Source organism: Egretta garzetta, unplaced genomic scaffold, assembly GCF_000687185.1.
Source record: "Egretta garzetta isolate BGI_Z169 unplaced genomic scaffold, ASM68718v1 scaffold89, whole genome shotgun sequence".
NCBI classification, from domain to species: Eukaryota; Metazoa; Chordata; class Aves; order Pelecaniformes; family Ardeidae; genus Egretta; species Egretta garzetta.
The window spans coordinates 3,554,751-3,573,753 of record NW_009269997.1 but is presented as its reverse complement, the minus strand read 5'-3'; the positions used below and the strand labels follow the sequence as shown (position 1 = coordinate 3,573,753).

Sequence of the window (19,003 nt, the reverse complement as noted above, 5' to 3'; positions counted from 1 at the left end):
TCAGCCTTTCCTCATAGGCAAGATGCTCCAGTCCCTTTATCATCCTTGTTGCTCTCCTCTGAACTCTCTCTAGGAGTTCCTCATCTTTCTTGGACTGGGGAGCCCAGAACTGGACACAGTACTATTCCCTGAAATCCAAGTAGACAGGTATGTCCCCAAATACAACGTACTTCCTTGTGCAAAGGAAGAGAGGAGAAGATGAAGAACACCACAGTACCTACTAAGCCCTTGTTAAAGTGCTCCTGATCCCTCTGCTTGACAGAGGAGTTCTGATCTGCCTGTTCATCATGCCTGGACTGAAGTAATTCAGCTTGGGTCAGAACCCAGACAACAGAGAGGTGAAGTACTGAGCTTTGATTGGGTCAAAGATGACCAGGCTTTTTTAAAATTTCTATCTCTAATGCTTTGTTCTCAGGCAGGAAAAAGAAATTTATGCACCGTGGATGAGCCCAGTTGCAGTAGCCAGATTCTGACACAAGAGAAGACCCACTGAATGCAACTGTAAAAATAAATCATAGGCTCCAAAACAGCATGTGTGTCAAATGCAGGAGCAAGCAATAGCAAACTAAGACTCATGATTACCTCAAGGAAAATCCACAAAAAGAGGGTGGAAAAAAAAAAGGACCAAATCTGATGCTAACTGCGGCATTTCTAGTGAAATACAAAACACAAATGCCCACCTAAAACCTGTTTTAACAAAAGATCATCTAGGGGTAAAGATACCAGGGGCTTCAAAAATGGCCAACATAGTAAAAATATCACTTCTGAATTTCAACATGAAATAAGAAAAGAGAATAAAAGAGTAAAACTGAATACTCAGCACAAACGCAAAATCCATTAACTGATTTATCAGCTAATTGAAGCAGCAAAGCGTTAGAATAGCCCAATCTCATGGTAATCAAAATACGAGACATGCCAAAATTGCAACAAGTAACACAGAAGTAGAACAAGGGAATTAGCACGATGCAGAGTCTGGGGCTTACAGCATAATATAAACTACCGCACAAAACTGTAATCACTGAGGACACTGGATGTCAGTGCAGCATTACAAGATACACCAAAAGGTATTCTAGTTTCCCCTGGTCCATGCCTGAGGTCACAGATGGATGGACACAGCCTGTTGTGCACGCCAACACAGCTTTTTCCAAGAGGAAACAAGTTATTTCATGCTTGAAGCACTAAATTGCTCATGTATCCAACAAACAAGTTTAACACATACAGTTCCTTTGCTGTCTTGTAAAGAACTAATAGGTGATCAGACATCAAGTGTTCAGCCAGAAGTGGCAAGCTGTAACACGGATGCACAAGTGAAACTTTCTCTCCAGTGGAGCAACAGCTACATCTCGTAGAGGCACTGCTAGTTAGAGCAGTCCCAGAATGTCAGGACAATCTTTTGAGAAACAACAGAAAGCCACCAACCTCCCATGAAACTGTTTGAGAAACTTATTCCGTTATCGAGACAACATCGATGAAAAACATGGACTGATTGTACTTCAACAGCTGAATCAAGAGGCAAAGAAAATCCAACTGAGTTAAGTTTTCTCTAGAAAATAAGTAGTAAATGATTCACAGCTAGCCACTGAAGGTGTGTCAGCATGAACAGATGGAAATTTAGAATTTAATAAACTGTTAATTGCAAACAGAAAGTCCTCCAATTTAACTTTCCCTCTGAAAATGAGGTTGGAAAAATAATGAGTGATAAGTGAAGCCAGGCTCTTTCTCACTCTGACAAAATACAATGAATATTTATTAATCCCTTGTTCTTCTGTTTAGGTTACACTGCACATAACCTGAACCTTCCTGGTTTTTAACCTGTGGTGATCCCAAGAGAAGAAGGGTCTCTGTATCGTAGAGTGATCGGTGTCAAAGCAATTCAATAATACTTCATTGTCAAAGTACTCATGACAAAAGTATCGGTATGATGCTATAGTATGTTATTGACAAGATATAGCATGTTTTGGAAGAAAAAACTTTGAAGCTAAGAGAGAGAGAGAAAGCAGCTGGGTATGCTGATGTTCAGCTCATGTTAACTACACAGTAACTGTGCAAAGAACCATGTGGATGAAGAGAACAGAGGTTTATCAAAAAGATGAAATTCAAAGATACAAGCTACAAATAACTGTGACAACACTGAGCATTTGAAGTTGAATTTAAAGACGCTGTTCCTTCCTCACAGGATGTCCTCTGTTCTTTGAGCTGCTGTGGGAGCAATGACAGTTTGGTTTCCACTGCTTTACACCTTCTGTAGTCATTTTCTGAGCAATGAAATGCAGCCAACAGTGAAAATGCAAGGAACATGATTTGATAAAGTGTGGCACCACATTTGTACAGGTATCTATAGTGATAGGAGGTGCATGTGAGAGACTAATGCCTCAATGAGCTAGAATGTAATTACTGCAGGCTTTTGAGAGCCTAACATGGGCTTGTTAGATTCCAGCCAATTCACCACCTGGCAGACAAAAAAAAAAAAATTATTATTCCTGTTTTACAGTCATGATCCAGAGAAAGGATGTGGTTTGTTCTAGATCACGTGAGGACTCTCTGGTACAATCAGAAATTAAACCATTGTCTCTTCAGCCAGAGATGTACCCCTGATCTCTGTCTGCGAAAGAGAACAGTAAGACGAAGTTCAATATCAGCTGCAATTCTAGGTGTGTGGCAAGTTTTTCCTTCTAAAAGGGCAATCTCATTATGACATTCAACCTCTGCTTCAATCTGAAATACAACTAGAAGCATACATTTGGAAATCGGGCAAATCATTACATTGAAATATCCATGGTACCAAATTCCCTTCCTGTTCTGCATCAGAAGTGGCTCACCATGGTTAAATTCACAGGCGAAGCACATCTAAAGAGGGACCCAAATCTGAGTTCTGACACCAGAGTAGTTCCCTAAAATGGAGTTAAGAAATGCATGGAAATACAACAAAAGTATCTGACAATGGAATGAGATCTTCAAGAGGGATGTGAAACTAAAATGTACGTGCCAGGGGGTGAACTACTGCACAGGGTATCAAATGTTTATGCTTCAGACCAATAGACTTTTCTCTTGAAGAAAACTAAACAGGGCACAAAAACCAAAGGCTCTGCTAGACAGCGGAACCATCCCCTATAAAGCACTCCTCAGTAACATACTCTGCAAAAATCCTATGCATGTGATATTTGATGGGGTTTTGTGCATTCCATTTACTTTTGAAGTTTACTGCCCTTTCAAGAACACACACTGAATTAGAGCATATCACTAAAGAGCAGTCATTTAATTTTGCAAGATTCAGGGTCTTAGTTTACTATTGTGCTTAAGGAAGATTTCTAAACCCATTGAAATATTGAGCTCTGTTTTCATACATTTCATACATAGTATTACAGAGAACATCTCTGAATTTATACCTATACCTATTACACCATGTCACTGAAGTACATACAGATCGCACTTTCTCCTGTTAACACCAGCCTCATCAAGGTATATGAAGAGGTGTCTAGAGCATGGCAAGATTATAAGAAAAATTCAATTTCTGTTTGCACACAGTATACATGATACTGAACATTGAGCCATGGCCCAGGAAAACATATGAGCCCCTGCTTCATTTTAAGGTATAATTTATGTCCTCCTAACATTTTTCTGAATTCTGACTTCAGGATTTTGTATTGTTTTGTTTAATTCTCCTCCTCTCCACATATATCCTTGAACACAAACATAGGAAGTGATGTTTGCTGTTTTCCACAATGAAATGTTTAGAGAGAAAGATAGTATCTTTTGCCAGATAGACTTATATAGCTACAAAAAAGGTGAGCTACTGGGATCAAAATCCCTTCTTCATGTTGTCTAGAAAAAAGCAGAAAATGGCTTCATATGCTTGAAGTGTTTTTGCTTCTCCCATCTATTGTCAATTAATCTAACAGAAGAGATATCCTGTCCCTATAGATCTCATTTCACATAAATCCAAAGACCACCACAGTCACAACGACATTGTTCCTTTATAGCATGCTCATTATTCCCGCCTCCACTTCTGCTGGGTCATACCAGACGTTAATGTATGGATGCTGTAAGGCTTCATCTACTGATATTCGCTTGGCCGGATCAATGACTAGCATCTTTGATAAGAGGTCCCTGGCTTGGCTGGCTAGAACAATGAAATCAGATGAACACAGTATTAGTACAAAACAACCACTGCCTCTAGAGGAGGGCTAACTGAGTTACAAAAGTAACAATGACACAACCCGTTTCGAGATTGTTTGTGTGTACTTTTGCCCCTTGCCTTGTTATAGCGAGAGTTCTTCAGTAATCATTTTAGGTTGCAGTCGTTAGGAAGGTGCCAACCATCAGGGCTGTATACCATAAGTCCCCTAACACACTTGAGATTTTACATGTTGTATGCAGATTCCATGTAGAGGGCTGAATAATATGCCCAAGAAAAACGTGCTTGAGGTTATCTGCGTTATTGCCAGGATCAGAAAACAAAAGCTATGAGGAGAAATCCTTTCTATACCAAACACACATTAATCCTTTCCAACAGAAGGTCAATGCCCTGTTCAAGTAAAACAAGACTTCAATATATGATTAAATTCATTGCAATTTGTATTTACAAGGGTATATCTAGTCACACTGTAATTAAGTTAGTCCTCTACTTCACATATCCAAATGGACCCGCAGCATTTTTCAAAAGAAATCCACCCATAGCAGATATTAAACCTCCACTATATCAAGACCATTTTGGCCGATGCCGCTAATACCTTTCTGTTGTCTAGTAAAGGTAGAGCTATGAGGCAGGCATCTGGCTGAACTGATATTTTTCACCTAAAACAAAACAGCGCAAGCACTGAAATCTTCCGATGGAAGTTCTATTGTTCCTTTGTGTTACAAGTTTAAGAAAGGGCATAAAGGAACACCTCAGTTCCTCGTGGTACGTAAACATCACACCGAACACCATGGGGATATGCTCAACGCATCAGTGATAATGTATGTTCCCTTGGCTGCCCAAGAACCAGGGTCTCCAAAAATAATTTCCAAAAGCTGCCTCTCAGCTGAACAAAACCCACGCAGCCATTCATCTCTGCAACTAACTGCACTGAAAGGGGGTGCAACTAGAGAGAAGACTGAAAAAGCCTTCACTGCATTGTAGCTGTTGACATGTGAGCTACATCCCCTTGTCAGACATACCTTTCAGTTTGTTGTGTTCTGAGTCAGCTGGGAAGAGGGAGTCTGGAAAAAGTTTGGGGAAAGTGAGGCCAGCATACTTCGGTCTGTTCTCAACGTAGTTCCGTACTGTTGGCTGCAGCTTCTTCATGAATTCTGGACAGGGTGTTCCCAGCTGCTCAATAACTTTATTCCACTGATCAATATCTGAACAACAGTAGTTAAGGAAAACAAGACTAAAACCGCAGCATAGTCTCCTGACATTTCTGTTTGAGTGTTCTCTGGGAATCCGCAGCGGTGTTTAACTCCCTTCATAACATCTTTACAGTCACTATCTTTTTTTCATCATTATGCTTCCAGGTCCTACAGCCTGCAAAGGGCAAAACACTCTCTCACAACTATACCTACTTGAGGGCATCGTGCAATCCTAAAACCAACACATACACAGCTTCCTCTCTTTGGATCAACGCTTTTTACAATTTTTATTTTTAACTTGCAATCCAATGACTTGCACTCCCCCCTTTTTTTTTTTTTTTTACAGGCAGGTGATTGCCACATGTCACCTTGGCTACATGGGCACAGCTGGGAAGAAGGACATGTTCACCTGCCCCCTCTATTCAACCTGTGGAGAGTGAGACCCAGCTGGCTCAAAGGGCTGCACGGGACAAAGTCACCTTCAACTCATCTGCTTTGCACTTGTATGTTTTACTCTCGCCAATAACTTTATTGGTTCTAATTCTGCTAAAACCTCCCAACCAGCAATACCTCAAAAGCAATTTGTTTGATTTTATAAGACTGCACTGGGACTCATTTTCTATATAAAAATGATGCCTCAGGTATAGGCAGATGTTTTCAGTATAGGCAGATGTTTCTCTTTAACTGCAAATGTGACAGCTACATTGCTAAACTGTTACTGACTAATAAGAAACAGGCTCTCATGTTTAAAAAGTAATTTTATTAATTACAGGCAATTTGTACTGAGCTTTTTTTTGTTTTGGTGTGTTTTTTTTTTTTTTTAGTTTTCTTGAGACAACCATTAGTCATTTGATAGGTGTCATGTAGCTTTTCCAGTCATGTTCAGAACAAGCCTTACTGTGCCAAAAAAAATAATTAAGCAAATGTCTATAAAATCAGTCCCATCTCTACATCACACTGTCTAATTCACAGTGCTAAGAATCTGATGACAACATTAGAAAAAAAAAAAAGGATGAGTACATGCAGCCATGGGTATACTGATGCTAAGAAACGTGATGAAAGGAGTTTCATTAAAAACATACTGGAAATAAAAAGCTTTTAAAAGACAGATATTTGAAGCATTTCAGCACAGATTTGTTTTTAATTATTCTTCTAACTTATTATTATCATGGGTGTCATAGGTGTGGAGGAGTTTCCCAAACTAAAGGAGTGAGAAAGCCAAGCTATCAAAGCATCACTGGAAGCATTACCTGTGCAGACTGAGTGAAGGGCATTTGATAAACAAGGAGGGCCAAATACAGGACTTCCCTCAAAGCAGATGTCAGAGGCTTACGCTTGTACAAAGCAGGTTAACCACCTCTCAGGCATTTAATGAAGGCGAAAAAGAGAGAGTTCTTTGGGATTACAGAATGTTGTGGGACGTGGACATTCTGAGAGGGAAGATGGAGTAAGATTCTCTGGATGTGTGTGATAAGGGAAAAGAGTAAAAAAAGATCCCAGAATATGGCCTACATGGTGGGAACCAGTGTCAACAGTGATGGAGAAGGAGAATCCTCAGACAACGGGGCAGTGCCCGCTACACACATTTCTTCTAAGTTGACGGAAAGGCTCTCACTAAGAGACAACAGACAAGCAGGCTACCACCCATGACTGGAAGATTTTAAGAGATGGAAGAAGCTTCATGAGTCATTAGTGCAAAGATGACAGCCAAAGCCAAGGGACCTGGCAGAACCACCATGTTCCACTCCTTGACTAGTCTTGATTTGCAGGACAGCACTGGAGCTTTTGCAGCCCTCGCTTGCACCAAGGGCCAAAAATGTCAGGCTTTATGTCACAGCAACTTCAGGAACTAGCTTTGAGTAACTGAATGATCTGAATAGATAATCGTGCTTCTTTACTGTATTATTTCTGACTTCTCTTGCTTAAATACTGCCAAAACTCTTAAAATATGTTCATTTGCTCTTTATATATATATACATATATATATATACACACACACAAATTGACATGATGGAGCACTCAGGACCTGTTTTTGTCCTAATAATAGCAATAGCAAATCCATGCCCATAAAGAGCAGGCGGAGACAGACCATTATTCAGTGAGATGGACACACACATTTTCTCTCTAGCATTGTTTCTCCACTTACCTAGGCCTTACTAGCACTGGATGATATTCCGAGGTCCAATATATGAAAATGTGCAAGAATGTAATAATGTTCTTGCTGAATACTGGTCTGGCTCCATTTCATTGTTATGTTTTACACAGCCACCGGTTGTAATGAATCTGTGGTGCACCCCATGATGAGCAGTTGTACCTGTCGCGGTATGAGATTAAAAAAAAAGTTTTGAAAAAAATCTGAGGTCTACTTATTGAAGCAAATAGAAGAAGCTTCCTCTAGCTGGCAGTCAGAATTAACTTCATAAATTCTGCAGAAAACAAATGTTACTACAGAACAGTCCTAATATGAATCAAAAATCTACTGTAGTTTACATTAAACAGTGGATGACTGTGACTATAGATGTTATTTGCACACCAACTGAAAAAATGGTACTATGTAACTGACAGAAATTTTCCAGGCCAAAAGAGATTAACCTGTATTTGAGTGAAAAAAATGTGAAGAAGGAAAACTTCTGCCAACAGAAGACCCTGTTTTTCCCCTTGAAATTAAGCAAACGTTGGACAGACTGGAAGTTGGAAAGAATTACAACCCAAAACTCTGGAAGATGATGTCTGCTTTGAAGCTATTTGAATCACCTCAGCTGTCCCTTGCCCCAGACAGGATCAAGGAAAATGTGTCAACTATACACAATAGCATCTGTATGACTTAAGACAGAAGAAGGGATCTAATCTGGATTTATTAGTTTGTCCCTGGCACTAACACTGCAGCATTTTTACCAACATTAAGATTGCCATACTAAGTTATAGCAAGGAAACTTATTTAAGAAAAGGGTTCTAAAAAGTGTATCTTTTCAATGAAGATCTATCATCGAGTGAGGCCTCAGGTTGCCTCAAGCTTCCTAACCACGTTTTCTCTTTGCACTGTAATACTGTCTTAAGGATTGCTCTCCTTTGCTTTCTAAATACTTGGTTATTTACTTGGAAAATAGCCAGAATCTGAACTGCAGATTAAGAGACATATCTCCTGTTGCAAATCTAACAGCCACCTGATCACTAGAGACCAATCAGTGCTTTTCCACACTACTCCAAAGTGTGACTGTGTTAGAAAAGCCTTTTCCTAAAATCCTCCTCAAGCAGTGTCTGTGGACTGTGATGTGGAAGACACGAGTAATTTTGCCAAAATGCCTGTTTATAGCAGAGCTTTTGGAATTGTGCTGGGTGGTGGTGGTGATGGTGGGGAATCCTGCTTCCCTGCCCAGCATACTAGACTCCACTTTCTTCACCTATTAAGCAGCACATCTACACTAGCTTTACTGCACTGGAGCAGGACTTGTTCTTTCTGGATAAAAGTGCCAGAAATGGAGACGGACACAGAGCTTTTCCTTCGTAACAGACAGACAGGGCAAGTTCATCTCTTATCAATCTCAAAATCTCAAGGAAACAACTTTTCTGATAGTTTTCTCCTTAGGTGTGCATGTTCCACCAACGAAAACTGACTGCATTGCTTCAGGTACAAATTTTTGATGCTCATAATTGGTTAAAATTAGAATAATTACTATAAGCAGCTCTGTATTTCCCTCCCCAACACCAAATTGTCACATCAACTGTAAAGTTGACAGCTCAACTAATTTTCTTCTTTTTTTTTTTTTAAATTGGATCCCTTTTAAAAAAAATAAATCTGTTAATAGAAAGTAAACTAACCAACTTAACTGTGGGAGACATCAGTGTCAGATACATATTTTTTACAAGTCCTATAACTTATATACTGATGTCAACACAGTTTACAAAAAACACATAAAAGAAATTGAAAGCGCTAGCATCTGACAAGAGAGCAAGTGTAGAGCATTTTCTGTGCCAAGGGGAACACTTTGAGAAGAATGTGGCATTTGTAAAAATTAGACCAAAACAGAAGATATTTTGCAGCTTTAAGAATAGCAGTTGCTATTTACATGCTATAATAAAACACATGGTGATGATAAAAATAACACGTAGCAAATAAATACAATTACTTCAGAAGATTACACCATTGCTCATTCAGAAGTCAGGAGATAGCAGTGTTGGTTGATTGTGGACACATATCTATGATCATAGAATCATTTAGGTTGGAAAAGACCTTTAAAAGATATCAAGTCCAACCATTAACCCAACCCTGCCATTCCACCACTAAACCCTGTCCCTAAGCACCTCATCTATCCTTCTTTTAAATATCTCCAGGGACAGGAGACTCGATCACTTCCCTGGGCAGCCCATTCCAGTGCCTGAGAGCCCTTTCTATGAAGAAATTTTTCCTAATGTCTAACCTAAACCTGCCCTGACACAACTTCAGACCATTTCCCCTTGGAGACACCTTCACTAAAATTTTCAACTGCAATTTTTCTTTAGCTGGCACTTCATTCAGTTGCTGAGCATCTTTGCTTACACAGCAGCAAGTAAATCAGTGCTTAGTCCAGATATTGCAGCACAGGATTGCAATCTTGCCCTTGGATAAGTATTACCATTTCCCTCGTGGATGTCTCCTCACCACTGCAGTATGTACTTGTAATACTTCAGACTGTTTCTAGGCTTCTAGAACCTTCTGTTGTGGTACATTTCTGTCTTTGTAATGTGTACAGCCGGATGCACAATGATCATGTACCTAACCCTAGGAGGCGGCCTATGAACATTAGCATTATTAAATACCTTCTAAATGAACTGTAAAACTGTGCATAAAAACCCCAACCCCCAATCTCTGTGACATGCATAACATGATTGCAATTGTAGAATAAGGCTCTGTAAGTGATGGCTTGTATGGCCATCTGTGATTTATACTAAGAGAAGATGACATCATGCTAACATTATATCTCTCTATGAATATATACTTGCCTCCCTAAGCATTCAGAATTTAAAGGCACTTTTGTCTTTGCCTGCCCAAAATGCATTCAGCAGTTTAAAAAAAACCCCAAAATCCATGTATAACTACTATTTTCACAGCTCACCAGAGGACTAAGGCACCTTTTTAACTCCTTCAGATCATTTATGCAGTAGTGAGAAAAGAGTAAGTCTCCCTCATAAAATTTTGAGAACAACACATGGAACGAGTCAACTCACAGGTACAGTCAGCTTTCCAAATTGCTCCTGAGGCAACACAATAAACCATGTTGCCATTTTCTCCGTGCTCGAGGCACAAGTATATCCAAGCTTCATGATAATAGTTTCTCTGTAAGCAGAACTACTGCTTTCAACCTTGAAAAGAAATTTCATACAACATAAAAAAAAGAAACAAAACCAAAACCCAAACAGATTTAGCTCACAATTAACTGCATTATGTGCATACACCAATGCAGTTGGTGTATGCACATATGGTAAAGCAATAATAACATTTCAAGGATCAGTGATGATCACGGGAATTTTGGACACTGCAAAGCATTCACTCACAATTGGAGTTTAAAAAAAGAAGAGAGGTAGATTCTATTCTCAGCTCCACCCAAGCGATTTCAGTAAATTCAAATAGGTTACAGGACTGGAACAGAGCTGCAAGCCCAGCTAAGCACTCCACACTTACTTCAAAGGCATTTCCTATTTTTCTGCTTGTGAGTTTTCCACAGCCATGTAAGATGGCTCTATTTTGCTACAGAACTTGTTTCAGTTAGCTGAACAGACCATTTAGTTCTGTAAACAGAAACTATATCAAACAACCTATATTCCTTAACCACTGGAAAATGGCAAATAGTAAATTTTGCAGTCAAATATATGACTGACTGCATTTCTCATGAATATTCAATCTTTCAGTTTCAAAACTGCCTTTCAGTTATTTATGCATAAAAACTGACACAAATTAGTATTAAATGCTCTTCAAACCACAGTTTGGTTGTGAAATGAAACACTGCCTGTGAAGAAAAAATTGCTGATAAAAAATTCTGGTACACTGCCAGTCTTAACCAATTTTACACCCATTTTGTATTGAAGAGGAAGCTTTTTTGTTGTTTTAAAGAAACAGATTTCTAATTACTCTTGCTCCTTCTACACTTAAATACTGAAGTATTCTGTCCTCAAGTCTCTTAGGGCTCATAGTCCCTGCTGATGGAATGATACAGCTGCCCAACTCCATCACACATCTGAAGAAATAATCTCTCTTACAGAAACGCTAAGCGTTTTCTATACAGATTTAAGGAAGAAGATGCCATGAGGTCATCAATCTCCGCAGGCTGGGCCTGCCTGTGCAACTTTCTGACTGGTTTTCAGCTGTGCAGATGGGCACAGGAGCAAGAATTGCTGAACCCCTGCCAGCGGCTGCTCAGCAGCAGGGGAGTGGTGGTGGGAGATGAATTTGGAGAAGAGGTGGCTTTGAGGAGGGATGCTCAGAGGCCTAAAGGCAAGCAATGGCATCATTCTCTGTTCACAGAATAGACATTCATGGAACAGCAGAAGAAAAGCAGAGCAGTATGTAAAACAGTGCAACTTTAGCAACGCATTACAAATACAAATGAAGAATGGGAACTCAATTACAGAACAATCCCAAACAAATCAGCAGCTGGTAATGCCAATTTCTGCGGGGTTACTGCAATAATAAACGGCACATAATGGTTTAATTATAGAAGCTTTGCATGATTTCTTTTTAAAAAGTATGCAGCTGTGTCAAAGAAAACAATTTTTGAAGCACTATACAAGACATTAAATTCTTTTTGCACTTACTTGGGGATTTCTTTAAATGATATCTTAGAAAATATAGGACTATTAACATAAAACCAGTTCCAACTACAACACTGAACTATGCTAACCCCCACACTTAAATTTCTTACTCCACGTTCATTTCACTCCAGCATTCATTTCAGTATGCATATGCTCATCCAGCATTTTGGACAAAACTCAAATCAGAATCTTACTAGACAAGGCTGTGAAAATATTAATGATACCATCACCTACTTTAATTTCTTTAATGCTCTTCAGATATTATTTTCCCATATTTTAATCAAAATATTGAACCCTTCAAAGTGTGAATGAGGCCAAAAGCGAAGTGCAAAACTGAATGACTAAGTATGTGTGTATATATATACACACAAAGTGTACACACACAGATTCAGAGAAAGTTACATAAAATTAATAACACCTGGAAACTCTTCTGTCATCTAAGTACAGAGTTTAAATTAGAAGGAAAATTTGTACACAGGTCATCTCCATTTCTCATTTCTGTAATCCTACAGACCATGAATCACTGGAGTTAGACCAAGCATGCATGGAGCTCAGTTGCTGCTATGCACAAGAAGAAACCACTTTCACAATCTGATAAATAATACAGTATATATCAAAGCTTTAATAAAGCATCAAATAAAGTAAGAATTACGGCTGCCTCAGTCCTGAATGCAGAATGGTCTCTAAGGAAAACATATATATAATGTCTGCTTGGACCGCTTGCCCACTGATTTAATGCATTTATCCATAAATCACTTCTTGTTGATATCAAAAATACATTCTGCTTTCACACAATAGCTACGTGTACTTAAATAAAGGATGACAGACTGAAGTCCACTACATCAGTTTCCAAGGAAATTTCCAGCCTTTTGAGTCATCAAATTGCTACCAAGTGAACTGATAATTTTAGTCTTGGGAAGGAGAATCTGTCCCCAAACTGAAGCCATTTCCTACTTCAATACCACTTGTAGAGCGAACAAGCAAAGAAATAAGCATTTCTAGAAGTCACGTCTGAGTTAATCATACCTTTGTCCTAAAATGCAGACCCTCTTACATGCCATCCTGAGGTAAACTGTGACTTGTGCCTACCACGTTACAACCTGAACTTAAAAAAAAGTGTCATTTACAAAACACACCACCACCACCCCCAAATTAATAAAGAGACATTGATAACAACAAAACTAAACCCAAGTGGTCACTGGCTGCAGAAAGCAATTCTGATGAACCATTCAGGACATTGTTTTCCATCTCCTTACGCTATACTCACTGTGGTTTCCACCTAAGGCTTTTACTGAGAGGCAGTAATGGTTTATTGACATTTTGGTTTGCACGGATTTTGCAGTGGGACTTAACCCAGCTCTTTAGGTACAGGACAAATGCATGTCAGCACTAGTCTAGTGGGAAGGGGCTGGAGGGGAAAGGGTTCGAAGTACCTACTGAGGCCAAAACAGCTACTAGGAAGGATACGATCAGTGCCGGGAAACAACACAGCACCTTTAATCATTTCTCCCATGATGCACCCTACTGACCACATGTCAACTGAAAACAAAAATGAAATGAAGGTAAACAAGAAAACAGGAACAGAACAACAAATAAATGAGAAGACTTACCCAGTCATGCTATAGCACAGACCCTGCAGCCCACACCGCAGACACAGACCTGCCTTTCGCTCTCTGCAGATGCTTTTCTGCTTGAGCATACAAGTTTCATGACAACACAGCAGGCCTGAGAAAAATCGAGTCCAACAGTTTTCTTTACCCCAGAGTGGATGAAAGACAATACTATTAAATACAGAAAACCAAGTGAGACCCATGGCTGGCTACTGTGTCATAATACAACTTTGTAATTAAAATTTACCAATTAATTCTGTCATTTTTAAGTTTTCATTTGCATTCATTACCTAGGCTTATACTACTTTGTATTGTAAATGAATGCTGGTCTCTGTATTCAATGAGGATATGCAAATTGCTTTTCCTTTATCCTTTCAGTTACCAGAGATCCATGCATATTTTCACAACTTGAACTGCCAGAAGCCACAAAAGGAACTGGGGTCCTTGTGAAGACATATCCACCTCTTATTCAGGGGTATGAATAGAATTTGTTGAGATCATTTGACTCCAATAATGCTTGCTTTAGACCCTGTTGGCTTGCTTCCATTGAATTTCAGTGAAGCGGGCAGCCCACAATAGGGGTCTTGAGAATCTCGTAAGATTTCCATTTGCCATGATAGGAAATGGTGATTTCTAAATAGGACAGTTGAGACACTGAAGCACTAAGGTACAGACCTTCGGCATTGAAATTCAGAGCAAACCAGGGGACTATTTACCTCGTACGGAGAAGAGCAGTTCAGCTGGGTCAAACAAAGCTAACCACAATTTACACTGGAACACAAGATGAAAATCAGACTCCCTATATCCAGTATGGGATTAAGGTGGCATTTTCCCCCATACCAATACCATGAAACCACATTACCTCTGCTGTCCTTGCTCTATGATAAGTCATAGGGCATGGAAGCAAGAAAAGGGGCAGACTGGTCTCTCAGGGCCAGTGGGAAAAAAATGAAAGCATCATGCTGCTTGGTTAAATTTATTCCTATAATTTCATATCAAGCAACATCTTAAATTGGATTTGACTTTGAAGGCAAATGTCCTATCCGTGGAAATTTTTACATGCCTGGGTCTAAGGTTCCCTGTTGCTTTATTTAGCATATGAAAAGCTTCATCACTACACAATAAATAAATCAATAAACAAACAAATAAATAAAAGGCAACTGGTTTGGAAGCAATAAGCAAGCCTAGAGATGCAAATTATTGCTGCTTTCATCACAAGCTAAATGGCATGCAAAATATCAGGAAAAGATAGAGCAAGCGGTTGTTTGTTCATCTGTTATTATTCCTTTTTATTTTCAGAGGTGGCCTTCTGACATTGCTGCTCTATGCTATGATCAAGAGCATACACACAGAAGTTGAACTAGTGAGTTACTAAACTGTAAACTGGGTAAAGCAGAAATGATTATTCTCCTCTACTCCTGAAGTTTTGGGAAGGAAGCTCTTAGAAAATTTCCAAATCAGAAGCAGCAAAGATGAACATCTGAATATAACCAATGTCCAAAGAGAAAAACACCTGTGCCTCCTTGACTCCTGCCTCTCTTTCCTCTCCTGAGCCAATTAGAAATAAGTAAAATTGGAACCCAGAGTTTCACCGCGTGTTTAAGAAAAGCAGTTGGAGGTTAGGAGTTTCAGGATATACAGCAGCAGATGTCAGAAGCCCCAGTTAAGGCACTGAGACTCATGCAAAGCTCTGTAAGCGACTGCAGTACAGAGACCTAAGCCTCAATCCTCAATTTCATTTAGTCCAACACTAATCCAGATGTAGTCTGAGTAATTTCAGTCATACAAACACCAGAAAAACAAACTACAGTCTCTAAACATTTGCACTCGACTCCAAAGCACTGGAAATTTACATTTGGTTCATGATTTTTTCCAAATGCAAGATACTCACAAAGATGGCAATGCTCCACCAATATGTGGAATATCCCTAGGTTTTAGTCAAATGCAGGCTAACTTACAGGTACAGGGACCTCTTGCGTGACTCTAGGTAAAATTAGCAAATACTTGCCTTGATGTTTTAAGATCATATGAAGCAGTGTTAAGGAATTAGACCTACAACTTTTCATGACTCTCTGAAGTGAAATTGCTGACATTTGGATAGCCCTTGATGAGAAGCCCCCTCCCCATTAGAATACCCATGTCCTGGATTACTAAGAGTAGGGGATTTTTATTTTGTTCAAAATCTCTACAAACCAGATTATTGCACAGAGCTGCTTTGAAATACATTCTTGAGTGTGTATGTATACTTCAAAATATGAGTAAGTTTTCCAAGGACACCAAATCTCTCCCTGGCATAGCCACCTTGAATCAATGCCCACCACAAACCACATGCAAGTGTTCTCCTCAAGAAAAGAAATATATCACTCATACAGCAAACCTTAATCTCTGAGCCACCTCCTGGTTCTGATTCCATGCCAAACAGTTAAGAAATATCCTCTACAGTGACTGGGTCAGGGTTGTCTTGCAAAACATTTGGGGAATGAATCTGTCCTCCACAGGAACCTCCAAAACCTCCCTGTGGTCTTGAATAGAGTTCGGGGAGGCTAAACAGAAGCTGCTCTGTTGCCACACATGCATGTCCCCTGCCCCCCAAACTTTCCTGTGTCCTGGGGAAGCAGTCTGGTCTGGCTGCTGACACAGCCCTTCACAGGGAGAGATGATGAGGAAAGAAGGGAGAGTTAGGATGGAAGAATATTAATAAGACATCTATTCCTTTTGTGCTTTAGTCTCATACTTCCTGACCCAAATGAGTGCTTATCCTTCCAGGTTTCAGATTCCCTTCAGCAAAGGTGTAGAAGGATCAGGAACTGGAGAACTAGCCAAAGATGTTTCTATCGGAAAAGATCCAAGCTCCATGGACACCTCTCTTTGTAACCCAGTTGTGAATGGAGTTTCCTTTTCTGTTTCTGCAGAAGGCTGCTCCTACCATGCTGGATGAATTGGAAAAAGTATGGGTGTCTCTCTGATACTGAAGACACAATAGCTCTTTTCCTTCCTCATTCCTTTGTGGAATGGCCCTGCCTTCTCCTCCTGCCAAAATGCAGGTTCTCTGGGACCTGACAAAACACAATGAAAGGGACCCCATAAGGAAAATCTGCAACTGCCCTTGCTAAAACTCCTACTGAGGTGGCTCTTCAGGCCTGCACTCAGTAAACTTTGGTTTTCACTCAATAAAAATCAGGACATTCAAATTAAAATTCATGAAATGCATACCACAGAAAGCTCTGGAGACCAGAGATGCAGGCGCAACTGAATGAGCTTTGCTATCTTTCCCAACCTCTCTCTGCCCAGAGCATTAGTGAGAATGCCAAACATACACATTTGTAATAGCTCCTGTTTTAGTGATGCAGAAATCACCCCCCTGCAAACTGAAAAGAGATGATCATATCCTCAAAACTGACTTGGGAAGACTATGATAGACATATTTATGAAGCAAATCACGATACCCAATTTTATTTGTGTTAACTGTAAGACAAAATATTTAGCACACAATGCTGTTTCCCAATGGTTGAGGTGCAGACTCTAGTAAAATTTCAAGGTGACTGAGCATGCCTGTCACAACACAGGGAGCTTCTTTCTCCAAATTCTCCTAAAATGGAAAGACACCTTGCTGGGTAGGACCTCCTCTTACCTCCATCTCTATTGTTGAGTGCTCCTGCAGATCTACACTCAGGTCTGCTCTGAAAAACCATTTCTAAGCCCTTACTTGAATTTTCAGGAAGAAAAATACAGCAGTCTGTACTGGACACTGAACCTTGTTTTTACAGTTTTCCTGTTATTTCTATGCAATAAAGAAGGACAGGCTTTATAAAAATACCTGATAATTCTTTGTAATACACGGGCAAAGCTGCTTTTTTCCACAAGTTCCAGATATCCCAGCTACAAAGGCTTCAGAATGCCAATGACAAGGAAAGTCAGTGATGCACAGCGCTCCTAATGACAATTGTGAGGATGGCTCAAACATTTGAAAAAAGATTAAAAGCTTCCCAAACCCACCAAACCCTTCCCTCCCTCAATTCTGTCTAAATCATGGCAAACTCCCAGTTTTGTGACATTCCAGTCTCAGGACCTTGCTGAGATACCAAAAACCTTCCCTTCATGCTTATATTTATTATATGCATGGATTTCCACGTTTCAACAAGTGCTCAGCACAGTATCAGCTCAATCCATTAAGATATCCTGAGAAAGTCTTTCCTTTCTAATTTGAAACACTACTTCCCACAGGATGTTATTAAAACCTTAATATTTCTCAGTAACAGTAATAGGGTTCCAAAGTGTTTGAATATTGTATTGTTGACTTCTAATTTACTACCTGCAACTGAAGCTGCAAAACACTGTAGAGTACAGCTACTCTCCTGACAGATTCTAGATGGTCCAAAAGGGAGTTGCCACAATTTTACATGTGTGATGCTTCAAACCAATGTATGAATTTCTCTCTTTTCTTTTTTTTAAACTTTCCCCAAGTTCCAAACTTATATGCATTGCGCCTTCTTATGACACAGCCGAGACATCACTCTCTGGGATGCAGACTAGCAGATGCTCATCTTCATTTGGCATAGACAGAATTGATCTGTAGTAGACAGGCAGGTGCCAGAGCCTGGCCCACCTGGAAAAATGCAGAAGGAGGTATAAATTACATCCAAATCTGTGCTCTTCCTCAGAGGTCTTCTCTTCAGAAGATCAGGCCCAGTCAGCATGGGTTTATGAAAGGCAGTTCCTGCTTGACTACCTGATATCTTTCCATGACAAGGCAACCCACTTAGTGGATGAGGGAAAGGCTGTGGATGTAGTGGTACTTGGACTTTAGTAAAGCCTTTGACACCATTTCCTACGGCATTCTGCTGGAGAAACTGGCTGCCCATGGCCTGGATGGGCATACTCTTTGCTGGGTAAAAAACTGCCTGGATGGCTGGGACCAAAGGGTGGTGGTGAATGGAGTTAAATCCAGTTGGAGGCCAGTCACAAGTGGTGTCCCCCAGGGCTCAGTGTTTGGGCCAGTCTTGTTTAATATCTTTATCAACAACCTGGACAAGAGGATTTACTGTGCCCTCAGCAAGTTTGCAGATGACACCAAATTAGGTGGAAGTGTCAATCTGCCTGAGGGGAGGATGGGTCTGCAGAGGGACCTGGACAGGCTGGATCAATGGGCCGAGGCCAACTGTATGAGGTTCAACAAGGCCAAGTGCCAGGTCCTGCACTTTGGTCACAACAACCCCATGCAACACTACAGGCTTGGGGAAGAGTGGCTGGAAAGCTGCCTGGCGGAAAAGGACCTGGGG

The 19,003-nt window shown here is 40.1% G+C and overlaps 1 protein-coding gene across 1 annotated transcript in view; it reads right to left on the bottom strand.

The window, feature by feature from the left end:
- The window catches only part of MAPK10 (mitogen-activated protein kinase 10), a gene marked incomplete at its 3' end in the record, with an annotated part of 78,941 nt that overhangs the window by 9,619 nt on the left and 50,319 nt on the right, over nt 1-19,003 (bottom strand). Inside the window, exons 7-9 of the mRNA XM_009647486.1 lie at nt 13,582-13,653; nt 5,158-5,340; nt 3,997-4,120 (exon numbers count right to left, since the gene is read on the bottom strand). Coding sequence (XP_009645781.1) covers nt 3,997-4,120; nt 5,158-5,340; nt 13,582-13,653 — 379 coding nt within the window. The remainder of the gene's footprint in view (nt 1-3,996; nt 4,121-5,157; nt 5,341-13,581; nt 13,654-19,003) is intronic.